At 47.4% G+C, this 25933-nt stretch overlaps 2 protein-coding genes across 6 annotated transcripts in view; both read left to right on the top strand.

The window, feature by feature from the left end:
* Positions 1-7086, top strand: part of HNF4A (hepatocyte nuclear factor 4 alpha) — a gene marked incomplete at both ends in the record, with an annotated part of 33395 nt that extends 26309 nt beyond the window's left edge. For all 3 annotated transcript variants that reach the window (XM_082065450.1, XM_082065448.1, XM_082065449.1), the window contains 6 exons: positions 930-1085; positions 4262-4349; positions 4867-5022; positions 5306-5542; positions 6171-6293; positions 6944-7086. In XM_082065450.1, the coding sequence (XP_081921576.1) occupies positions 930-1085; positions 4262-4349; positions 4867-5022; positions 5306-5542; positions 6171-6293; positions 6944-7086 (903 nt within the window). The remainder of the gene's footprint in view (positions 1-929; positions 1086-4261; positions 4350-4866; positions 5023-5305; positions 5543-6170; positions 6294-6943) is intronic.
* Positions 7087-16597: 9511 nt separating this feature from the next.
* Positions 16598-25831, top strand: TTPAL (alpha tocopherol transfer protein like). Of its 3 annotated transcripts, none has more exons than XM_082065697.1 (5): positions 16598-16699; positions 18065-18517; positions 19232-19425; positions 21231-21341; positions 22059-25831. In XM_082065697.1, exons 2-5 carry the CDS (start codon positions 18079-18081, stop codon positions 22332-22334), a joined length of 1020 nt encoding a protein of 339 aa, XP_081921823.1. In that variant the 5' UTR covers positions 16598-16699; positions 18065-18078; the 3' UTR covers positions 22335-25831. The 3 variants fall into 3 exon arrangements, with proteins under 3 accessions (XP_081921823.1, XP_081921824.1, XP_081921825.1); XM_082065698.1 differs by having other exon boundaries at positions 16631-16672; XM_082065699.1 differs by lacking the exon at positions 16598-16699 and adding an exon at positions 17822-17827.
* Positions 25832-25933: the final 102 nt, after the last annotated feature.

The following is a 25933-nucleotide window of genomic DNA, read 5'->3' as shown; positions in this document are numbered from 1 at the left end:
CGGGCTCTCTGATTAGGGTAATACATGGTGAGATTTTTACAATCTTATTTATTCAATAATAGCTCAAGAGCTGGAAAGCTTCCAGGTAATGCAACCTGAAAAAAACAACATGCAGGTGACATTTGAACTCCATTTCCTTGGGGAGGCTGGCGGAGTTCAAGCTGAAAATGCTGGCAGGAACAGGGAAGGAAGAGCTGATATTGTCCAAGAGCAGCGAGGGCAGGCGGAGGGCAGCAATGGCCTTGAGTTAATTGCTCACAGAAGCACGAGGATAAAGTAGTGACTAAGGGCAAATTTTTCGATGAGCTGGGTGAGCAGCTATGCGTGAGAACAGGGCAGGAGCTGGGTGCCTGGTTTGCAGGAGATGTTCTTTCCAGCTCTGTGTGACCTGCAGATTTGTCAGGGTTGTCCTTTGCAAAGGAAATGGTCCCTTCTTGTGCTCATGCTGCCTCAGACGGGAGAAGCAGAGCCTCTGGAGCAGGGTGACAGGGGAGCAGTTCTCTGCCCTTTGGTGGGACCAAGTAGCTTGCGCAGCAGCACTGGGTGGACATGTCCTTGTTACTGATGAGGCTGGCTGCTCCACAAGCCCCTCTGTTCCCTCCTGGATCTTGACTGGGCATATTTGTTCAGTGGGAGGAAGACCTTGGCTTTAGAAACGTTTGTTCTGTTCTTTCCAGTCTATTCAAGTCAGGAGTTTACCAAGATGATCGACACCCTCAGCTCTGAAGCATTTCATGTTCACAGGTCCCCAGGTCGATCTCAATTTAAATGAGTTGTGTGGGCCACATATCCTGGGGGATGGGTGTGCAGGAGAAAAGAGTAATTATTGATGCTGGAGTCTGCACCAGCACAACCCATGGGCTGGGGATTTCCCTGTCTGTGTTTCCTCTATGGCACTGAAAGCTGAAGGACCCTATTTCACCTTCCAGATATCATCCCCAGTTCCTGTGCTCAACGGAGACATTCGAGGAAAGAAGATCGCCAACATCTCCGACGTGTGTGAATCCATGAAGCAGCAGCTGCTGGTGCTGGTGGAGTGGGCCAAGTACATCCCTGCCTTCTGTGAGCTGCCCTTGGATGACCAGGCGAGTCCCCCCCAGCCACCCCCCCTCGCTCAGCCCCAGTGAAGGCAGCGGGGAGCAGAACGAGAGCCAGGCAGCTGAGACCTTCAAAGCAAATGTGCATTGTTCACTCTGTTATCCTGGCCGCTGAGACTGATTGGGAACGGCATCCATACAATGCCAGCACAGGCCATTTGTATGTGCAGCTAATCAGTCGATGAGCACAGTCGTGATAACGCTGAGCTGAAATTAGGTACATAATCAGGTGTGCATTCTGCATGGGTCTCTCAGTCAATTATTTGTTAATTATAGTTTGTGCAGCACTTTGAAAACCTGAAGTGCTATCGAAATACTTGTGGTAATCAGACTTAGTAGAACAGATTTCTAGCCTAAGGTCTGCTCAAGGCTTAAAACAAAATCTGCCTGTCTCTCTTTCTTTCTGCTTCTTGCCTAGGGACATGTTTGTTTCCATCCTCCTGGTGTGGAATTACTGAAACTAAACACTAGTTTGCTCCCAAGGCAACAAGAAAATCTCTCTTCAGAGTTAAAAATCAGAAATGTATTTGCATTGAACACAAATGACTAAAATGACATTTGCTGATTCCATAACCAGGATAAGCACAGTGAGTTTGAAATCCTCTGTAAAACTATACTGCAGGATCTCGGGCAGCCGCAAAGACATACAAGGAGATGTCTCCTGTGTAAGTCTAAATTTCAGAGGTCTGCAGCAGCTGTTGCGGGACATGATGTGTGCCCAGCCTTGAACAGCACGTGTGCATGGTGGGGAGCACCCAGCGGGAAGGGACAGCACTTCTGGCAGTGGCCAGCATGGTCCTGTCACAGAGAGGAATGTGTTTCCAACCTGCCCAGCGTACAGTCACAAAACCTGTAAGTGTTCTCTGCAGCCAGGATCAGTCTCCAGCCCTATTGACCTAGACATAATTTTTACATCATGAAGAAAAACGATATCCAGCAGATGAGAGTATGCAGCTGATCTACCACCCTATATCCTAAATTTGAGCTCTTTGATAATCACCCAGCAGCACAGAGCCCTGGGAAATTCAGTGCTGTTAACACAGGAGCATGTTACCTTCTTTTCTATTGTGTGCAAGTGCTATGTTTTTTAAAATAGTAAGAAATCTGTTAAACTCCTATGGCAAATACAAGTCAAAAATGATGAAAACCAAAAGGGACTCCAGTGGCAAATGACATTTACACAGCAAACATGCTGCAGCCCAGTGGAGGCTCGGGGCAGCTCTGCATAACCCGCTGCATCCTTGTGCCATCTGGAACGGAGGCAGTAAACCCGGGTAATAACTCTGTAAACTACAGCTCATTTTACAATTGTGGGGCCACAACATTTCTCAAAGAAGAAAACGAAGCCTAGAGATGCTGTTGTTTGAACCTGCGTCCCGCAGGGGAGAGGCTGCTCTCAGCACGCTCCGCAGGCTCGTCTCGACCGAAACGGATCTTCTGTTCTACCCAGCCATCCCCCATCACGAGCAGCTCCCAAACTGTCCCAAAGTGCTTGAGAGGAAAGACTGCACTGCATTAATACTAATCAATTCAGGACATCCATGTTGTCGAAGGACGGTGTGAGAACAGAGGCGGCAGATACTCAGGGGAGTGCAGGAGGAAGGACAGAAATGCCAGGGAGCAGGAATGAACAAAACCACGTTCAAGGCAGCTGCCCAAGGGGCATGAGAGCCAGTCAAGACGTGTCTAGTGGGAACATTTAACGTTAGGAAGTGCTGTTACATTGCCATTAAAAAGTTGCCTGAGAATGAATCATCTCTGCCAACATTTTTATAGGAAAGGTCATATCTAACCCTTCATTCTTCCCCTTCACCAAAATGTCAAAGTACCAGGTTTGGTGAGGCAAAGCCACTTCATTTCAAACTTAAAGATCTACTTTGTTGTGTTACAACTTTTTTATTTATCCTAGTTCAGAATGGAATGATGTATATCTCAAGTTGATCACTGCAAGAACAAATATCAAATGAGATGGTTTTGTGTTGCTGAAGTAATTTACTTTAACCCTGCTCAAACAACCAAATTTTACAGAAACAAAAATGGTTGTACCAAAATGAGCTTTCTTGAATTTGCATCAGGCAGGAAATTTCTATGTGAAGGCTTTGCTCCCCCTTGGGACCCACGGTTTTTCCATCCTTCTCAAAGTTCCATCAGACAGGAAAGCTCAGTTTGTGCAGCTCTGGTAACAACAAGCAGCTTGGCTGACACATCCGCCCATGTTTGCAGAGCGACAGAGAGAGGCTGGATTTTGGCATACAGATAAAGGTTCCCCAGCATCTTGTGTGTGTAGTTTTTTTGCAAGGACCTCCGCTCTGCTTATTTTGCATAACTCTTTTTCATCCTCTGCAAAAAAATAATCCCTCTCTCAGACATCAGCATCTTTTCTAACCAGAGCTCTCTTCTTCAGGTGACACTCTCCTGGTATTTCTGGTAGGGTAGGACTTCCCTTGGCTTTGTCAGGTGCTGAGGGACAGCACACTGGAAAAGAAGACCATTCCCATCAGGCCACACTTTTCAGAATCTCTCTATTAATGTTTAATGATTGTTTTCTCCAGCAGAGGCTCCTGGCTGGACATTAAGAAGCCTCTGTGTCAGGCTGTCCAATCGTTAACTCTGTTTCTGCCCAAATCTCTGAAATTTTTAACCGAAGGAGGCCAAAAGACGCAGAACATTCTCAGGGCCCACTGGAGGGTGTAAAATGAAACACTTCAATCATTAACATCAGGGCAGAAAAACATCCTTTTGGCTTCCCCGGCTCAAGTGCTCACAGCCCAGGGGGGCCAGGAACCATCCACGGCGGTGGATCGTGCTCCTCCCCACTGCCCAGGCTGGGGCACGGTCCCTGGTCCTGCGCTTGGAAGGAGTTGCCTTGTCTGCAGACAGCCCACTGCTGAGGTCCTGGGACAGTCTAGTGCGGTCTTGCTCATGACAAGTGCCGTGAATATGAGATGTTTCAGGTGTTATTATCTACTGGTTCTGCTGGATTTATTGCCCTTTACACACAGGAACAAACCATTTTTTGACCTCTTTCTCTGGCTGTGACTGGGGAGCGGCTCTCATTCCCAACCCCTGAGTGCAGTATAGGAATGATGGGCTTTCCCTCTTACTTACGTGAAATCACAGCCTTGTCTCTGCATCACCCAAGTAACTTTTCCCTGCCCTTGCAGGTAGCGCTGCTGCGAGCACACGCAGGGGAACATCTGTTATTGGGAGCTGCCAAGAGGTCCATGGTGTTCAAGGATGTCTTGCTGCTAGGTAAGAGTGTCCTTCTGCTCCTGGCCCATCTGCTTCTGCAAGGCTTCTCTGCTGGGATGAAGGAGAGGCTGGTTCAATGTTTGTGGGGATAATTTTCCCAGGAGGGTGGCTTGATCTCTTCTGTATTTTAGCGAGCCTAGCAAAACCTTTGGGTGCAAATAGGCCTGGCTGACATCCACATCAATGCCACAACATGTGGCAAAGTTGGGGGACTATGAACATTCACAGTGCCCTCCAGTTTGTGTGAGCAGGCTGTGGTGTGACTGAGGAAAAGGCTCTCGCTCCTTGCTCAGCTTGTCCTCGCTTGAGTGAGTCCTGAGTAAGAAGAGGCTGCTGTGGCAACACAGATCAGCATTTCTGGTGGGCTGAGCCTGGGAAGGGGCAGAAGGAGGATCTTATTAAGTCTTCCACCTTCAAGATTATCTCAGTGTTGGTTACCTGGGTTTTGAACTCCTTGGCACCCTTGAGAAGTCTTGGGCAATGACAAGGTGACAGTCTCTGTGCTGCTTCTCCAAAGGAAATGACCACATCATCCCGCGGAACTGCCCTGAACTGGTGGAGGTGAATCGCGTGGCCATCCGCATCCTGGACGAGCTGGTCCTCCCCTTCCAGGAGCTGCAGATAGATGATCATGAATATGCCTGCTTGAAAGCCATTATCTTCTTTGACCCAGGTATGCTCCAGCCTGCTGTGGGTTACCATCAGAGGGGCTAGTCTGGGTTATGCTGACTAATATTGGCCCCGAGGTGTGGAAATGCCCCTTGTCTCTTCTCTGGGCCAAACTGTTCTTAGAGGGAGGGGAGAAGTCAGTCTACACAGAGCAAAAAATATCCATTACAGCAGACAATAGATAGTCAGACCCAGCTCATCCCAGCGGGCACCTGGACTTCATGCCATTAGTGAAGGGTAGTTCCTAGGGAAGCAGCCTGGACAGTTTGCTCTGTGCGTTGTTTCAGATGCCAAAGGACTGAGCGACCCCTCCAAGATCAAGCGGATGCGGTACCAGGTGCAGGTCAGCCTGGAGGACTACATCAACGACCGGCAGTACGACTCGCGGGGCCGCTTCGGGGAGCTGCTGCTGCTGCTGCCCGTGCTGCAGAGCATCACCTGGCAGATGATAGAGCAGATTCAGTTTGTGAAGCTCTTTGGCATGGCTAAGATAGACAACCTGCTGCAGGAGATGCTGTTGGGAGGTGAGTACCTGAGGGTCCTATTCTCTGATCACCTTGACAACCTCCATAAACATCACTTCCTACCTGAAAAAGGTGGAGACAGACTGTATGCAAGTCAGTCCTTGACTCACACAAAATCATCTCCCCCATCACCGGCAGTAATAACAAGGTCCTCCATTTCTGCTCACCTAGAGAGATGCATTAGCTGTGCATCTAGTGACAGAGGTGTCCCCAGCCCTCTGCATGCAGACAAGCTTTACTGTGCAAGCCCCAAACTCCCCCCAGCCGGCCATCTCACTAATCTTGCTCTGTGTCAGAAGGAAGTCATCAAAACAAAAAGGTCTGAAAGCTCAGGTTGAAAGAGTGACCCAGATATTTTACTGGGAGCATCTAATGGGACAAAACAAAATGAAAAATTTCCACTGTGCTATTCTTTATGTGGAGGTGTGACTCAGGAATACAATCCCGTGTAAGAGGAAATGCAGGGGTTAGTGAGCCCAAGGCATCCACGGAGGACGACGGGAAGGGTGTGCTCCAGTCACACATGCACAAGCTGACCATGCACAAAGCCTTGGACAATTTGGTGCAGCGGGTCTGCCCATTGGAACTGTCTCCTGTCATCATGGCAACTAATGTCATATGTTTTTAGGCTCATCAAGTGAAACGCCGCATGCTCACCACCCCCTGCACCCTCATCTGATCCAGGAGAACCTGGGAACAAATGTCATTGTGGCCAACACAATGCCTCCTCAGATGCACAATGGGCAGATGTGTGAGTATTGCCAGACATGAAGCTCCCAGGAGAAACCCAGAGCTTTCTATCATGCCTGTGGAGGGAGTTTCTACCTTGCAAGGAAATTTCTATCCAAGGCAGAGTATCTGATAATGAGTGTGTGAGAAATTCCTATGCAGAAAGAAGTAAAAGACAAACAGAGAGGTGGGTTGGGTTAGATTAGATTAGGCTAGATTAACTGATTCAACAAGATGTTCCCTGGCAGACTGTAGCTTTTACACAGCCCTTAAACATGGGGATGGATGATTCCATCCAGTGTCTGCTGAAATCAGCGGAAAGGCTCCGCTTCCCTTGAATGGTTCAGACACACCTCACTTTGCCCTCTGCAAAAACACAGGACAATCTGCTCCACCACCTCCACCACATGGGACTACCACTTGGGAATTCAGACTGAAATTACCTCAGCTGACCAAAAAAGTGGCCAGTATAGATCAAATTGCCAGTAGCTCCCCTCATTTGGTGTTTGTTATTGTGGTTCTTCGGGGCATCTAACTGTGCTGTGTGTCTGGGCTGCCTTGCAGCAAACACAAAAGCTACAGAGCCTTTGTTTTGCTTAGACCTGAACCTGGCACAACTGAGGGCAGATCCCAGTGCTGTCAAGTCTTCTAATTTTATTTCTCTTTCTGTAGCTACTCCAGAAACTCCACAGCCGTCTCCACCCGCAGGCTCAGGGCCAGAGCAATATAAGCTGCTGCCCGGAGCCATTGCCACCGTGGCCAAACAGCCCAGCTCCATCCCGCAACCCGCCATCACGAAACAGGAGGTCATCTAGCAATCTGCAGACCCGCTGGCCTCGATTAGAAGACCGTGTGCAAGGAAAGCCCGAATTAACTCTGTCACTGTGAAAAGAGAAGCCATCCAGAGGTCCTTGGGTGCAAACACACGGACTTGCTTATTGGACTAGTCCAGCACCACCAAAAGCTGTCTTCTTGCGGCCACAGGCAGCACGTGCCACGGACAGCCCCAAGTCCCAGAACTAAGGTTGAAGCCTTACTAAAACCCTCTGTCCTTGTAAGAAGGGCCAGATTTCATCCTCCCACTGTGGGGAGGCTGCAGTGACTGGCTGGGGACAGTGCTGTTCCCCATTGCCACCCCTCAGTGTTGGTTCAGCACACACCAGACCCTGCGAACAAGCAATTTTCTGTGCTGTGGGAATGGAGGACTTCCCCCCAGCCACGCCAGCTCCCCAGATAGTCCTCAGTCCAGCCAAACTTGAAGGAGATGGAAGCTCCCGCAGAAGCATCACAGCAGGTAAAGAACGCTGGTTTTGCCCAGGCAGCACTGGCAGAACCACTCCTCAGCCTTGGCTAGTCCCAGGTTTTGCATGGTGTCACCCTCCAGCAAACTAACCCCCCAAGCCAAGTCTAACAAATCTTTTCAGCTGATACTGGGGCAAAGTCTGGCCCACCAGGATTCTCCACTATTTGGATCCTTCTGCCTTTTGAGGGCTTTTGTTATTTCTGTGCCATGACCACCCTCCCACCACAAGGCTCAGAGAAGCAACCACTGCCAAATCCTTCCCTTACACCACATACTGCCTCCTCGCTGCTTGGACTGAGAAGCTGGGGAACCGCGGGACTCAGGAGATTTTGGCTAATGGAACAGGGCCACTCCTGTACAGGCTGGTGGTGGGCAGCACTGCCGAAAATATCACTGGCTGCACTACTGCTTCTCAGCAGTGAGAAGATCACTGGATGCCTGTTTGGAAGGAAGAGCCGGGGAAGGACGTATGAGTGGGAGGGACCTGTGAGGGTGAGAAGAGCCTGAGCCTTACAGGTTGGACCAAGGTCTTGGGCTGCCCAAGTGCTGGGAGCATCGTGAGCCAGGATCTCAGTTCAGACCCAGCTTTAATGCTAAGATATGCCACATAATCTGCTTGTCCAGACCAGTGCCACTCCTTCAGCTTAGAGTGGCTGATAACAGATTTATAGGTCTTCATAACACAATAAGAATTCATTATGGCTCCTTCAGACCTCAGAGGGTTTGAGGGCAGCAACCTCAAAAACACAATGCTTCAAGTCCTGCAGAGAAGAATGACAGAGGTCAAGGACAGACCCTGTCTTGCCCAAGCCCCCTGGGTCTGCCCCAGCCTTGGCTCTGCACCCTCCTCGCCACAGTCCCCGTTTCTCTGCGCCTCCCTGTGCCGAAACCCCGCAGGTCTGACCTTTGCTTTACAGCTGGAGCCAGGAAAGGAGCCGTCCTGCACCCAGCGTTCGCCTCCCCGGGTGCCGGCAGGGCTGGGGCTTGCAGAGCCCTGCACGGTGTCAGGCCCGGGTCAGTTTTGGCATCGCAAGGCAACAGCAGCTCTAAGTAACCACGGGCCATGTGGGGTGCTGGCGGAACTGGTGGAGCTGGTGGAAGCACAGCTGCTGGGAGGCCCCTGGTGGGGACAAATCTGAGCCAGAGGAGCTGCAGGTCTGTCCCTTGATTGCCAATGCAAAAATGAAACACCTCGCCTTGCGCTGATGGTGTCAGAAGTGTTGTATCGTCTCTCAACGCTGGTGGCATCATACTGAGTAATTTATTGCAATGATGAATCCAATCATTTTCTGTAAACTATTTTGTAAATCACATTGATTATTTATAATTGGGAGATTAAATGCAAAAAACCCCATAATAACCAGGCTGTCTTTTCCACCTGCAGCACCTTTTTTTCCTGTACATAGACATACTCTGTGGGGAATCCTTTTTGGTCCATTTGCACCAAGCATTCCTTGATACTGTACATCAGTTTTTGCTGGTTACTGCCTTCCAATGGAAACAGAGGAATATTTCTTCACTAGAGTTTGTATTCATTAAAAAGAAAAGAAATAAATGCAAAAATATTTTCTAACTTTTCCCAGACAGATGGATTTCTTTATTCTGGGAGGATTTGTTTTAAATCAAGGGGCTCACCTCCCTGTTGGTCTGAGCACAAAGCATATGCGTATCGAGGAAAAAGGCCAAACAAGCATTTGATGCTGTTGCCAGCTGTCACTATTTCCTGGTGACCCTCATGTAAGCTGGTGCCTGTCCTGAAGCCATGTGTGCTGGAATCATAAGACTGAATGACAATCCCGATTTTCATTAAAAGAAAAACAAACATGAAGAATAAATATTTGTTTTCATGATTCCAGGGAGCTTAAAGACTTGTAGTAACCGTGCTCTGAAAGCCAAGCAAAGGAAGCCAAAATATGTTATTAGCATTTCGAATATGTTCATTTTTAAGTCCCTCTTGTATTTCAAAGGTAGTTTCTGAGCACTTTGGGGTGACGATTCTGCTTTGGTTCACACACAGCCAACCTACTGCTTGCAGCAGGGGCAACCAAAGGCAGCCTGAGCCTACGGGGCACAATAAGATGATAAAGTGAAAGTCAATTTGTCACTGGTTGTAAAGGTGAAGAAATACACTGACAATTAGAGAAGAGTCTTAATGACCTGCAGTTCTGATCACAGGAGCCTGCCCTCAGCTGTGACATGTCCAGGAAGATAACGGGAAGAGCGGAGAGAGGTCTAGATGGCTGTAAAGATTAGGTACCTGGGGAGGAACAACGTTCAGCACTTTCCACTTCAATCTGCAGCAGATGCCCCTCACGTTCCCCCATCTCCCACCTTCAATGTGAAATGAGCCGGGCAGTCTCATCCCAGCTATGAGGCTCAAGAAGCAGCCTGATTTCCAACCCTGCTACTCGCACTGTGACCCTCCTTGCACATCCAGTGGCTTTCCAGTGACAGTCATGCTGGCGAAAACTGTCAGCAGGTGTGAGGCGCAGGGATGAGATTCTGAGCTGCGTGTGAGGACCATGTGGAGCCGGCACTTAGAGCCTCCACTCTGGAGGACCTGGAATAATGGGACAGAGCTCAGGCAGCGTGTCCTCAATTTGCACCCATGACCATTCAGAGTGCCGATGCCATCGTTGAATGTCTGAACAGGTCAGCAAAGGCAGTTGGAGCACATATCTTATCCCAGCACATACAGAGCAACTGCGGGGTTAGTCCAGTCAAGAGAAGGAACAGAAGTTAGTTCTTTCTCTTTAATGTGGAGTAAAACCCAGGACTCCTCTACCTGCCACAAGAGCCCTGTGACCCACAGTTGGTTTACGGGGGTATATGCCCTAAAAACTCCATATATGCAATATCAAATCTTTGAAGCAATAAATTCTCCTGGATTCCTTCCCATGAACTGCTCTATCAAGGTTGCCCTTTACCTGGTTAATCTTAAATCACTGCAGTCCCTACAAGAGGTTTCCTATTGCTAGATTCAGCTCACTTGGTAAAAAACCCACAAACTGCCCCAGAGACAACCCCGTCCTCAAGTGTCGTCCTCAGTCCCAACCCCCACCTCTGCTGTCACTCGAGCCTGGAATCACCCCGAGACATGTGTTTTGCCACTCCTGGGCTGTGTTTTACCCTGCTGGGCTTCCTGGAGCCCACAGGCAATGTCCCACGTCACAGGAGATGGCTGCCCTAAGGACAGCTTGTATTGGCCTTTAAGACACAACTTCCTTATGTTGTTTTTGGACAGAAGAGGTTTCTACTGTCCTCTTCTGTGCTTGCAACCTAGACTAAGGATGATTTCCTGGAGAGCAGTATCTCCAGCTGCAAGATCTCTTCACAATGTCCAAGCAAAGATCTGTGAAAGTGGTATTTTTAGGTCTCCTGGCCACTATGAAACGCATTCTTTTCATATTCCTTATATAACCTTCATCTGAAATAGCCAACAGGCTTTGGAGCCTTTTCCACAGCTTTCATATCTCAGACGGAGGGGAAAAAAAAGAGAATGGCAAACGAGTTTTATGGCCTGCATATCATCTCTGACAAAAGCAACTATTGCTGCTATTAAACTTGCAAGTGCACACACACAGGCACAGATAGTCGTGAAAAACAAGAGGCAGCAGGGCCAGCTCGGCAACGTGGCACTGCTGAGCCAGGCAATTCCCGGTGCCAGGCTGGCCGGCTCCCTCAAGGCTGAGTGCAAATGCCCCCAACCAGTTTGGGAATTCAGGCCACGCACTGCACCGTCCCTTTCCAGCTGGAGAGGCCAAAGGAGGAAGGGTAAAGTGTGGGTATGTTTCAAATCCCTCTCCCCATTCCTAATTGAGGTGTGACGTTGGTAATCATAAACACACCTAGCACCTGAAAAATTGCCAGCCAGGCCAATAAAAATGGCAATATACTGTCAGCTTTGTTAGGTGTGGAGAGAGCAGGAGAGCTCGGCACAAACAAGACGACAGTCACGTCCTTCAGTTCAGTGTCCTGTGTCAGACAGAAGAGGCTGCTGGGGTCAAGAGAGTGCTCCCAGTTCAAGCCCAGGAGGAGAAGAGCTCTCAGACTAAGCTGGGTCTTGGGAAGGAAGGTGCTTTGGGAACTGTATTTCCAAGGTTTACTCTGGCTTCGGACCTGGAGTGACACACGAACACCAGGAAGCCCTCCTGGGAGCAGGGGATCGCACACCAGATGAGTCTGGTCTAAGGGAGCTGTTGTGACTCCCTGCCTCCTCCTAGAAGCTGCCACAGGGGCAATAAGCAGTGAAAGAGCTGCCTGAGGTACACACCCGGACAGACACCCACAGCAGAAAGCATCATGAGCTGGACAGGAATTCCTCAGTGCAACTGCCAACTGAGGTGTTAGCACTGCCTGGAACATGACCTGTTCCCCCTCACTGACCAGGAAAATCATTACAATAAAGTAACTCAATAATACACTTCTCCGTTCCTCTCCAGGACTCTCCAAAGCCTCACTATACCTTGAAAACAACCATTAATTAATCCTGTCCGTGGGTTGGTATTACCATTAACCATTGACATGGACAGCGCTGGTTCATGCATATTCTGGGATCCACTCAGAGCTGATCAGCAGAGGATACAAAGCCTTAAAGGTTCACTTAGAGAGATGCAGAGGTCCCCAGCTCATGCAGAGCTAAGATGGCAAGCAGCTTAGAAAAGAAACTTGAAGGCAGAAGGAGCAAAGACAAATCTTAGTGCCAGACCCACAATCCCTGACTCTGGACTACAGCGCTTCTGGCACAGGTGAGGACAACCACTGGGATCCTCACTTTTGCGTGGTTTTTTAGCTATCTCTTAAAATTACCTTAGGGTGTGGGATTAGAGTGGCACCTTCTCACCTGGGAGAACACGCTGGAGACCTGCTGTGCTGCACGCCCATGGAGGAGGCAGTGCAGACAGCTGCAGCATTGCAGGCTCTTATATTGCCATAGAAATCCTATTATTTCCTGCATGTGGCTCCTCTCCTCTCAGCCCATCACACAGCTTCATTCTTTCACCTCGAGGCCGTGCAAGTGCCTGCAATATTGCTCAGGGGTTACTCCAACACCCAACTCTGCTTCACAGCTTCCCATGGATATAAGAGCTTGTGATGGGTTGAAAGCTCCAGGAGCAAAAGTTCCCAATCCAACCCAGGGAGCAGCAGCAGTTACCTCGTCCTGCCCCTGGAAAGGATCCCACACCACTTACCAGCTGGGTTCCTGCAGGAGCAAAACCGAATGCTTCTGCTGCTCTAACACGCTCAGTTGTGCTGCAGCCGTTGCCGTGATGGGGCTGGTGAGGAGCACAGGTCCCTGAGCAGCACCTTCACAGCCCCCGCGAGGACTAATCCTGCCAGGGACCACTCCTGTCGTGAGACAGCTGCTTGCCTTCCAGCATGCAAGGGCACCGCAAAACTCTGTGAAAGACTGGGAAACCACTGTCTCAGTTCAGAGTAAATTAAACTACATAAATCCCGTCATATTTAAAACATTCAGAGGCCCTGCCAAGCACACTCCTCGCCAAGCTTTTGCAAAAACATTGCCAGTCTTAAAGCTAGTCAAGCCAAGGAGGGGGGGAAGTCTTCTCTCAAAGCCTTGGCTGGGCATGGCTGCGTGTCTGTGTCGCACCCCACACTTGGCTTCCTAGTGGTCTAACTGCACTTTAGCACAACTTTATATGCCCAGGTGAGGGCCTGTGTACAGCTGCCTCGGTGGCAGATGCTACACATTTGTGTGCATTTGCATATTAGTGCCTGTTTCCATAGCTTTGCATGTGGCTCCGGCCAGGCACACGTGCATGGGAGAACATGTGCGGAGCAGGGGCAGCGCTCTGCCGCACGGCGTCTGCCTCCCCGCACCGAGGGCATCACCTGTGAGATCCTCCTCCTGCACCACCACGTGCAGGGTGAGAGCGGGCATGGAAACCTGTCCTGGAGAATGTACACTTCCAGGCTTTGAAACATTAATATTTATGGTAATTTAGGGCATATTTTCTCAGTCGCTTCACCCTTTGAGCGCAGAGGAATAGCTGTTGGATTGTATCACAGCTAAGCATCCCACAGGCCAGGCACCACTTCTGGACCAGGTTTACGTGAACCCAGTGTGGCCCTGCCCGGGGCGATCCATAGGGGCTGCTGTTCCCCCACGGCCCGTTCTGTGCTGCTGCAGCAGAAGCAGCTCAGGATTGAGATGCCACACGGCCCCACACGCGGCCAGACCTCACCCAGTGCCGTGGGACTTGTGTCTCTCTGTTCTGATGCTGAGCTGCCCAAAAGAATTGTGTAACTTGTGGGGCCCAGAAGTTCCGCCTGCACCCCAAGGGCCAGAGCCCCTCTTGGCCTGAACTGTACATAGATTATCTTTATTACAGGACTGTTATGTTTGCACAGTTTAGTGATTTAATATCAGTTTAAACCCTTCTCTGTGAGCAAAGCTGTTTGAAGTCATGCTCTCTTTTCAGTCTCAGCCTGCCAAGACTGTAAAACGTTTATTGCTAATGGTGGAAAAGCTTAAGAAAGCCAAGATAACTTTCCCAGGCTGGGTATTAAGACTGTTCGGATAAGTAAATGAGTGAAGACTATTACATGGACTTCATTAAATATCAACCAACACCAACAGCCACTCATTTATAACACAACGGCAGGGTGCAGGAGCACCCAGAAGAGCTGAGAAAAGTGTGTATGTGATATGAGAGATGAACGTGAGAAGGGCTGGATGTCCCATGGGGCTCCAGGTGTGGCTCCCAAGGTCAGGCAACACAAGTTCTGACTGAGGCTCCTGCAAAATACTGTAGATGTGGAGCTGATGAGGTGGCAGAGTTGGTGAGGTTCATCTCCTCTTGGCTGGGGAGGGTTGTGTGCGTGTGGTGCAGTGTGTCCTCCCTCCTGCAGCCGTGGGTAAGGACAAAACTCTCCAGCTAGGGAAGAACTGTCAGTGCTTGAATGTTTGTTTTCAGTTTTTAGATTTTACTTCCTTATAGACTCGTTCTGCCTTTACTGGTTTCTAGACATAGGATGCCAACACCAGTTAAACTATAGAAACTCTTGCTATTGTTCCTGTGATTTCATGTGCCAGCACTTTAAAATTCTCCCTACAACCTGGCTTGGTGCTTGAACCACTCATTTCCATTCACCACCCACCACCACCCTCTTCAAGTTCAACATCCCCCACATAAGGAAAACCGAGGTAAGGTGGTTACTTCGTTTGGAGACCATCCCCAAATTATATTTCACCTCCAGTCCTTCACTATGTAGTATTCTCACATCTGCTTTCCTTCTTTATTCTCTCTTACCTGCCTAAGGCTTTTGGTCTTATTAAAATAACCTTTTCCATATCTCAGTGTGATTGCTGCTCTCACTTGTTTCCTGCCTTTCTTGTTCCCCAAAGCAGAGCTTCCTTCACACACCACACCTTTCAAACATCCCTGCTTACCCCCAACAGCCTGTTACAGCAGGTCCCAGCGTAAGGCACCAGCTCGCCAGGCTGCACCCAGCTCTGAGCTGGCTGGACCCAAAGCAGGGCTGGACTGGAATATCAGCATGGAGTTGAAGCAATGTAATTCCCCTTTGCTGGGATGTCTCTCTGTAGGTAAAACACCTGTGGCACACCCAATTTGCTGCCATGCTGGCATATCTCGTCAGGCACAGTGTCACTGAAATATCTCCCACTTTGGAAGGACAAAACCGTGGAAGAGCTGAATGTCAGGTGCTGCAGGACGGCCTTGTTTCCCACTGCAGGCTCCTGGGGTTCCCGCGCTTTGTGTAACTATCTTTGACTCCCTCTCCTGGCTGAAAACACCGGTTACAGCCAAGAGGAAAGAGCAGAGCCCACCACGGTCACAGGGACTCCCAGCCGGGGGACAGTCCCCAGCAGGACGCTCAGCCCGGTTTGCAATCTCACTCTGCCTCCATTCATCAGTGGGGTTAAACGTGTAATTTTCCCCCCTCCCTAGAGCTCCCTGTTGAATCCCTTTCAATGCAGCGAGCCTGGGAGTGACCACCTTTTTTTAATTACAAAATCCATCTATAGAGGTCAGGCATCACCATATGAACTCCTGTCCTCTCAAAAAACAAACCAAGCAAACAAAACCAAAATCAGCCAAAAAAAAGAAACAAACTTCCTTTATTAGCGTTGCCCAGAGAGGTGGTGGATGCCCCATCCCTGGAGACACCTGTGAGATGTTCCTCTTGCACCACCACGTGCAGGGTGAGAGCGGGCATGGAAACCTGTCCTGGAGGATGTGCACTTCCAGACTTTGAAGCATTAATATTTATGGTAATTTACGGCGTATTTTCTCAGTCGCTTCACCCTTTGAGCGCAGAGGAATAGCTGTTGGATTGTATCACAGCTAAGCATCCCACAGGCCAGGCGCCACGTCTGGACCAGGTTTCATGAGCCCAGTGTGGCCCTGCCCGGGGCGATCCATGGGGCTGCTGAGCAACCTGAGGATGTTCATGCTCATGATCTGGGTTGCCAGAAAGCAGAAACTCTGTATCTTGAGGGATAGATGCAGTTCAGTTTGACAGCTATCAGTCTATTTTGTTCAGGTCTATTAAACTACATGTCTTTTGGAATTATTTTCTCCTAATTCCTCCCCCATTGGGGGTTGGAGTAGATGAGCTTTGAAGGTCCCTTCCAACCCAAACTGTTCTGTGACTTAGTCCCTCTGTTGGCACTACACCTGGCTGCAGCAGCACGCCTGCTGGGCCCCACTCCCGCCCCATCGCAGGAGCTTTATATACATATTACATATTATAATTGTGCCTTTGTGGCTTGTGGCTGGAGGTAACGAAACGCCGCTGCGCAAAGGGACGAGCGCGATGAAAGGCCGGATGCGCCGCCCAAGACGCGGCGCCGGGGTTCCCTCACGCCGCATTGCGCAGATACCGGGGAAATTCCGCCCCCACTCCCCAGGCCGAGGGCTCAGAAGCGTTTGGCCCAGCAGGGGAGTCGCTGACCGGGGAGCAGACCCGGCGGGACCGACCCGCGGCGACACCGCCAAGCGGCGGAGGGCCCGCCCACCACTGCGCATGCGCCGACATGCGTCATTTCCGGGCGGTGCGGTAGTTCCGGGGCGCCGCTGCCTGGAGACGGCGCTGCTGCGCGGGAGCGTCCGGTGCGGCGGGGCCGGGCCCGGCGGGAGGTGCGGGCCGGGGGTCGGGGGTGGCGGGGCGGGAGACGAGGTGTGTGCGGGAGGTGCGGGCCGGGGGTCGAGACGGGGCTGGAGACGAGGTGTGTGCGGGAGGGGGGGCTGGGGGAGTGCGGGGATAACGTTGGCGCTGAGGGGCTGTGGGGGTGCGTGAGCGATGATGCTGCAGCTGAGGGGCTGTGGAGGCCTCCTCGCCCCGTGCCCACCCCAGCGATGGCAGCAGGGACTGCCCGCGGGCAGACACGTCCGCCATCAGGGCTGGGGCCAAGGATTTTCAGGCCCCAGCCCTGTGGAAGCCGGGGAGGGAGCTGGTGTTGGTGCCAGTTCCTCTGCAGGAGCCTGCCTGTGCGTGTCCAGCACAGCCCACGCTGGGAGGAGGCGGTGGAGCGTGTCCCCGTGAGGGATCCTGGCGCCCCGGGCCCTTCCCTGAGGGGCCTGGGGAAGGTGTGGTAGAAGTGAGCGGTTGAGCTGCAAGAGGGAAGCTGGGTTTCTGGGACAGGTATTATTCTGACAAGCGATTTCTGTGTGACACCCCAGAGTGACACAGTGTGCTGAGTGACCCTGAATAGGAGTAGCTCAGGAAAAAAAGGTGTATTTTTCTCTTCCACTTCCAAGTCAAGCTGCAGGAAGTATGCCAGACCTGTAATTTTATAATTTTTCAGTCATCTTAGTCCACTTGCTAGTGGATTTGGAAATTCAGCAATATTGGCAGTACACTCTAAACTAGCTCAAGCCTGTCGTAATACCCGTGCAGTGCTGGCATAAGAGTAACTTTCTCACTTGCTTATCCAGTCTGTGAACTGCAGCCATTCCTTATATTCCAGAATGCAGCTTCTCTGGAATTGCTCAAAATGTTCATGTGGGCAGACATGCTGATCAGTGCATGTATTTGCCAGAGAAGTTAATGAAAACTTCTGGCTGTCTGTGCTCATCTTGGAGAATTTCTCAGAAGAGGGTGTAACTTGACTGAATATGAGAATCCTGCCTAACTGGCATGTGTTTATCTTGCTTTAGTTTCCAATTGGACATAGGAAATAAATGTTAAGCAAATTAAATTCTGTATTTTGTGATGAAGCTGTGTAATTATATTTTTTTTGTTGAGTTGATTAGGTTTCATCCAAGGTTGGCAAGTTCTACCTGCTATATAGGATACAGAGATCAGAGGAGCCTGCACTTTCTGATGTTAGGAAGAGAATTAAATTGTTTGAACTGTGCTCCTGGCTGTAGTGCCAGTTCTTGCAAGGGCTGTCCTGTCAGCAGGGAAATGGAGGGATATGGGACGTAATAAATATGTAAATAATAAATATGCTTGTTCCTTTGTGAGGCTGTTTGTCATGTGTAGCGCTTGGTTTTTGACAGATCCCTGCTACATTATGTCAGGAGACAGCGACTGCACCAGGACAAGTCCATCAGTGGGGTCTCCATCAGACAATGAATTCTTGCCAGATCGGCCAAAGTACGTTTGCTCACTCTCTCCTGATCTCATTACCAAAGCCCGGGAAGAGCTCCAAGAGAAACCTGAATGGAGGCTCCGTGATGTGCAGGCACTCCGAGATATGGTGTGCAAAGACTATCCCTCCCTGGGCACCTGCCTGGACGACGCTTTTTTGCTAAGATTCCTCAGAGCCAGGAAATTCGATTACGATCGAGCGCTTCAGCTTCTGGTGAACTACCACACTTGCAGGAGGAGCTGGCCTGAGGTCTTTGATAACTTGAAGCCATCTGCAATAAAGCCTGTCCTAGAGTCTGGTTTTGTCACCGTGCTGCCTCGTCTGGACCCAGAAGGACGCCACATCGTCTGCATCCGTCCAGGTACTGATGTGCATGAATGTCTTTGTTCTCCATCTTTGAGGTGTGCGTGGGCCAAAAATCTGTTTCCTGCTCTGCTGTCAACAGTGGTTACTTACACAGAGTACGTGGGTTCTCTTTGAAATTTGAAAAGCTAACTTGTGAAGGGACAGGCTTATCGTTAGTCAACATTATACCAGTTCCTTTTCCTGTGTCAGCAATAACTGCAGTTATGTCCAAACGAAAATGCAGCAAGGTGGGTTGATGAAATATTAGGTGACTCAAGAAAAATTAACGTGTAATAAATCGTAAGAGGGCTGCTGGCCCTCCGTTAGAAGCTTGTAGTTTGCTTGGGCAATAAGTGGAGAGAGGAGCCTGTGGCTTTGACTCCCATGTAAACAATCAGCCTTCCCTGTGCTTTTGGTGCTGCCAGGCTTGCTGTAAATTTATCTTCATTCATCCTCCTCTTTTCCATTTACCTGCTTTCTTTCTGAGCTGAAACTGCTTCTAATAAGCTGTGCTGGGTGGAGAATGGGGTTCTTAAAACCGTTGCCTTTGCTACTTGAAGTAGACATGAGTTGTCATTTATCTCTTGCTTAAGAAAGGCTGCTCTGAACTAGGACGGTAGCTATTAAAGACTAACTTTTGAGTAGCAAAAAATGGAAAATCGGTTTTTGGAATGTGTATTGTTAGCTTATATTTACTCTCCAACTTACCATCCATGTCTTGTAACCTCAGACAGATGGACACCCAGTAATTATCCGATTACTGAGAACATTCGTGCCATATACTTAACGTTAGAAAAACTCATTCAGTCCGAAGAGACCCAGGTGAATGGAATTGTAATCCTGGCAGACTACAAAGGAGTCAGCTTATCTAAGGCGTCTCATTTTGGTCCTTTTGTAGCCAAAAAAGTGATTGGAATTCTTCAGGTAAGACCTGAACTGGTGGGAAAATAAGCTTGTGCATTGTAAATGACTGCTTCTGTGTCTAGAATTCTTGACTATGTCAGCAGAAACTTCAGCATTTTGGCTTTTACTTGCAGAGTTAAAATGTGTCTCTGCCCACCCAGTTTCTCAGACCCATGCCAACTTAACCTCACTTGCCCTTTTTTAACTTTTGCATCCCTAACACTAATTTTGCATTAGAAATGCAAACTTTGAGTTGGAACAGAAGACTAGTTCTGCTAGCTAGTGACAAGGAAGAGAGGGAACAGTGAATTACAGTTAGAGGGAAGACACTGTTTTGCCTGAATGCTGAGGAATAGCTCATTATTTAAATGGTTCCTGTCAGCCAAGATGGAGCCAACCACTGGGCAAGTGCAAGTTCAAGTACTACTGCAAAAATTTCCCAGGTGTGATTTGAGGAGGATTTCCATCCCCTCCCTGAAGGAAGAGAGGCTTCTTCAGCATAGGGGGCAGCAAGAGAGAGAGTAATAAAAAGAATCTCCAACTAGTTGTTTGGAAGGAAAATGATGGAGAGCAAGGGTGTCAGCACAAGTGGAATTGTACGAAATAGGATGGTGAAAGGAATAAGGAGTAACCTGGCCAAAGTGGCGGGAAGGTCTGATGATTTTAGTTGATGTTCTACCATTCTCTCTGGAGGAGTGAGATAAGGAAGGCTGCTCTTGGCTGGGTTCATTCCCTTGTCACATACATTCTGGCCTGGGCTGGTTACGTTGTTTGTTGTATCTGTATGGGGATAAGGAAGTATAGAGGGAATCAGGGGTGTTTATGGAGATGAGACTAGTGAGTTTATTAATGCCCTTATAAGAACTCACTCCTTTAAATTATGGTCTAAATATGTGTCACTTAACTGTCTGGACCTGTTTTTAATTTGCACAAATAACGTGATGGGTGCCCTGCTGTTAGTGGAAGCAATTCACAAAACAAAAAGCTGAACTTGGTGAAGTGCATAAAGGTATGGGTGGTATATAAACGTGTTGCATCAAACATGCTGAGCTGCATCTCCTGTACAGGTGAGCTAATTCACTGACCCTCGTAAGGAGAGAAATACTCCTGCAGTGCACGTTGTCTGCTTTGCACTCCAAGCATTGACTGCTTTACATGTGTAGAGCCGCTCGTAAGGGAAAGAAACTTCACTGTAGCACATGAGACCTTAATTGCTCATAATGAGCTTTTGCCTTGGAAAAATGTTTCTGCAAATAAATTTATCAAGCAGAAACCCCATAACTGTTGTTTTAAACCGTCTTGTACAGGAGACACTGAGTGTTCTATTGGTAGCAGAGCCTGTTTGTCTTTTGCAGTTAGCATGACAGAGTAGTTGGAATGGCTGAAAAAAATTATATTTTTCCCATGTATAAAATCACATTTTAGACTAAGTCTTGTAGTTGGAAACACCATTAGAACCAGCCTGCCCTGGCCCTGAGCATGGTGCACTCCTCAGAAGCAGAGTCATTGCTTTGTGACTGCGTCCTTGTCAGGGTTGGGAATACATGACAGACAGTAATTACCTAAGTGTCTTTGTCAGGAGGGATGAAGAACAACATAAGAAATGAAGATTTACTGACAGCAATGTGTTTCTCTATATTTTTATGCCCATGGATCTCATCCTAAGACTATTCCCTATTACCAAGTATGTTTCTGTTGCCATATTGGTTTATATTGGTACCTCAGATGGAAGCTGGGAGCCAGTGGGTTGTGCTGGAAGTCAGGAGATTTTAAAAAGAGGAAGATGTTTTTTAAACTGCATTATAAAAATCTTCTTTACCCTTCAGGATGGATTCCCCATTCGAATAAAAGCTGTTAACATAATAAATGAGCCTCGTATATTCAAAGGCATTTTTGCAATCATCAAGCCTTTTCTGAAGGAAAAGATAGCAAATCGGGTAAGAATTTGTGTTATTTTAGCATTCATGCTAATGTTTGTAAGTTCCTTACTTGGCCACTGCAAGTGAAAACTGTTGAAAAACCTCACAGTTAAAAAATGTTGGTGCCCGTTACTTGATCTAATTGGTCTTTTCTGCTTTAATTTTTAAAAACATGCATGTTCAGAAAATTCTTATTGAGAGAGAAGCTTTGAGGAGTTGAATATTGGCATAACATGATGGATCTTTAGTATATATGATATATATTCAGGACACTAATTCCATTCCTGGGGTGAGATTATTTTGGCAAGTAACACTTTATGAGGTGGTGTCACAGGAGATCTGTGCTGCCCTTTCTCGCTCTTCTCCCTTATGCACGTGTCCTGCAGGCTGTGAGTGTTCTCGCCATCGGACTGGATGTAGTTGCAAGGGACGATGCTTTTTTCCACAAGGATAAGTACTTCTAGTCCCGTAAACGAACTGGGGGACGAGCTGAATTTGGAACCTCAGCACAGACTAGTGAGTGTCAGGTCTCTTTTGCTGAGGATTTAAGCCTGGATTGTCTCAAAACCTCCCTCAGTAAAGGTTCTAACTGCACCTGCCCAATGTTGTACGCTGCCACTTGCCCGTACAGACATCATTTCTAAAATCTGCTCTTAAACTTACTAGCTATTTCAGTAATTTGCTGTAAAGTGTTTGATATGCACTATTAGAGCTACCTTTTGATTTCTTCTTTAGGTTTTTCTTCATGGCTCTGATCTGAATTCCCTTCATCAAAACATTCCTCCAGTGATCCTTCCGGAAGAGTATGGTGGTACTTCGGGGAAGCTGGACATCTCCGCATGGAATGAGCTGTTGCTGGCTTCTGAAGAGGACTTTCTGCATGATTTCTCCCAGCTGGTTTTCCCATGTGACAGCTCTCCCCATGACATGCTAGTGAGTGGGGATGCTGAGGAAAAGCAATGTGATGATTCTCTGCGAGGCATGAAACCGCAGCTCTATTACTGTTATTAACAAAGCGGTAAAGGGAAGTTTCCCAGCACAGTTACGTTCTGTTCTGATGGGTGATGTTGTGAACTCTGCCTTACTCCTAAACCTGCAGTTTAGGAACAGACCGCTGAGGCACTTTACACTGTAGAACCAAAGGAAGCTGAAGGGGCACAATGGGGGCAGGGCAGAGTTCGGAGGGGATAAAGAGCACAAGTTGTGTACAATACTTGAGGCTCATCAACCTCGGTGTGAGTAAAACTGGCCTTTCTAATGATAAAGAAAAATATATTGCAGGATAGTAAGTTATCCTCTCCCTGCCCAGGTGAAAAGTGGCAGTGATGTTTTGCTAGATTTGTGACCATCCGTTCCATTCCCCTTCTGAAAATACCAGTAACCAAGAAAAGAAAATTGCTCTTGAACCCTGAAAAATGTAGTTCTGTCAGTGAAGGTTGCTTAAAAATGTTCAAGTCTGACTTGGCAGTTGGTTCAGATTGTGAGCTGGCATTTCTGGAATATCTCAACAAATACTCATTTCAAATTAATACAGAGCAAAAGTTTCTTGTCCATGAATGCCAGTGTGGAGATAATCTCGAAACTTCCTCACAGTAGGAAGAACTGCTAGATTAACTACTACAACATCTATGCCAATGCTTATTATAAACAGATGCAATCTTCATTTTCAGAAAACAGGAAGTTTTTTCAGATCAAGTACTACAGCTGTTAATTAAACAGCTTCAAATAATGAGGTTCATGACCAAATAAGAAAAAGCTATGTCAACCACCTTCCCACATTGTCAGCTGTTCTTTTCTTCAGCTGGTTGTGATGAGGAATTGGGTAAGTAACTCATACATAGAATTTGTAAGGAGGCTTTGTAGCAGTTGGCGTATGATGTATAGAAGGCAATACTTTATGTAAGACAGCAAGGTGCTGCTTCAGCTTGTTACTTTGGGCAGAATTTGCGTTTAAGTCTGTGAAACCAAATGCAGACAGGCTATTTCAAAGCACATTCTTCAATTTCCTGGTATTGTAGCATTTTGTTCACTGTGCTTGTTGGCTCTTTTGTGAAATGTTACAATTTTGGTTTCAACTTTGTTGACCTCTTTTGTCTTTGGTTGTCATGTTCCTGTATGAAGTTAGTCTTTAACCATCTCTGTAATATTTACCCGTAGCTTGTATGCCTGTGCTTCTAGGTCTTTGTCTAGAGACAGAACTAAGACTCCGATGTTGAATCAGGGTAAGATCCCTATGTCTAAATAAGCTGTTCCCACTCCCCAGGTTCCATCTGTTTAGTGGTCTTGAATTAGAACTTATCTCTCAGCACACTCTTTGCACATGTTTTTCTGCACTGTAATACTGTGGAGATGGGAAACCTCTCTTGGACCAGGAAAGCACACCCATTTGAAGGTGAAATATTTCACTCTGGTGAAAAGGGACATCCCTCCTAATTGGACACTTTTCTCTCAAGCACTTTCTCTGGATTAAATCTTTATTTAGTGCCAAGTGTGATTATAGCTACCAGTTATGTTTCTGCGAATATAAAACTAAAGCGTCTTGAGGATTTCAGACATTCACTTTTCAAAGTGCCAAACTCTGTTTTGAATGTCTGGCTCCCTCTCAGTTCCCCCACAGCATGATTGCACTGCCAAAAAGAGCCTCCTCTTCCACTGCGATGGCTTCCTGAGCTGGCACAGAGCTCATCCTGAACAGGGGCTAGCAAATGCCATACCTGTCATCCAAGCGTTATAAAAGGAGACTGGGTTTTGAAAAGGGGTAAACCACAAAGCTTTTTTTCTGGGTGGTAGTTCAGAATTTGTGGGAGCAAGGAACTCATCACTTGATTTGTTTTAAACGTGGGAAGACATCAGTTTTCCTCATTGAAGGCATCTGATTTTTCCTACCTTTATAAGTCAATTCTTACACCTCTTTGACAGCTATGACCTTTAGTGCAGGAAAAAAAAATAAAAACAACTATTGTTTTAATCTACCTAAAATAAGGTAGAAGTGTATTGCTTGCCACTTCTCCTTATTTCTGACCAGAATGTGCTGCATGTTTTGCAGATTAATTCAGTTCTTTGTGCCACCTGGCAAGGCAGTAGCACACAGCACCAGGACTTAGAAAGGTAAGTGGCTGCTCACACTGTGTAACTGCCAGAACAGAGCAAGTGGTATTTATGTTGGTTTAGTGCCTCTTAATTTCAGCCACAATATACAATTTAAAAGAAAACACAGGATGGACCATTTTCCTAGAGGTGAAGGAACAACTGGTATTTGATACTCTTTCCTTAATTGTGTTGCGGGGTTTAAAGTGGTGGTACTTTGTCAATTAACTTCTAAGAGCAGCTACTTTGATCCCCTTATGTAAGTACTTACTAGAGAGGGAGGTCAAGCATTCAAAATTCAGTTTAGTGTCCTTCAAAAAAACCCCCAAACTGAGTGGTGTTCAGCAGAAGGCTGAAGAACCTCTACAGAAACCAAACCCTTTTACAGGCTTTTATATTCTCTTGCATGCCTTAAATAGTTAGGCAGACTAGATGCGTTTTTTTCCCCCCTTTTTTCTCCTCTGCTCACAGAGAACCTAAGAATAAACCATATGATTTAAACATAATAGATAAGGCTACATTATCAGTGCTGAAAATATACTGCCTTATGCCTCCAGGGCTTCTTTTTCTTAAAGCTGGCTGCTGGGCAGTTGATATCCGGATACTTGGACTAAATCAGGTTTACCTTTGTCAAGCATCTGTTACCTCTAATTTGCTCTTTCTTGGCTTTAGCACTTGGATAGAGTTGCAACTTTATTGAGGTGTATCTCTAACCCTTTTTAGGTTTGTAACCAGTGCTTGGCTTGTCCTATAGAAAGCACAGTTTTACCTGGGCCTGACTACTGAGCTGAGAATACTCTTTGAGATTTTAGCATTACTAGCAAATAAATCAGTTTGTTCCCAGTATTTCTCATGTCAGCATTTAGAAAATAAACATTTAACTTGCAGATATGGAGACTCTATACTTAAGAGACAGAAAAAGCTTACAGAGTTTGTTTTTTTCACAGCACTAACACTGATCTGTGCTTTTCTCCACTTGATGTAACTAATTTCCAGAGGTTCCATGCCTTGCCATCCCTGCCAAATCCAGCGCATAATAAGGGAAGATATTTTTAACTGCTTTGGGCTGCTATAGCTTTTGGCATTAAGTGGGACTAAAGGGTAGCCGTGTACTGTACAAAAAAAGTACTTGAATTTATACTCTTGCAAATGGGTGTTACAAACCCTGAGGTATTTTCAGGAATTGGGTGATGTATTTTTCTTTATGTTAAATCTCATTTTGGCATGAGTTAATCATAGTGTTACTCAAACCAATCATTTTGCCTTCTGTTGTATGTGGGCCTAGAGGTGTTGGGTTGTTAAGTGTACATCTTATTTTGACAAAATTTATTTTTATATTGCATTTTATAAAATGGAGTGGTCAAAATGTGTAATTTTATGATGCATGACTGGGTGATTAAACACATTGTAACAGCTGCTAATTTGATATTTAAAATGTTTGTTTTGTGTCATCTTGGGGTATTTTATTCTGAAAGGCAATAGTGACATATTCTTAGTTCCACACTAAGCACACAGTTGCAATT

Source organism: Streptopelia decaocto (assembly GCF_964273445.1).
Source record: "Streptopelia decaocto genome assembly, chromosome: 14".
NCBI lineage: Eukaryota > Metazoa > Chordata > Aves > Columbiformes > Columbidae > Streptopelia > Streptopelia decaocto.
Note: the sequence above shows the minus strand (reverse complement) of the source record. Positions and strands in the feature narration are given on the sequence as shown.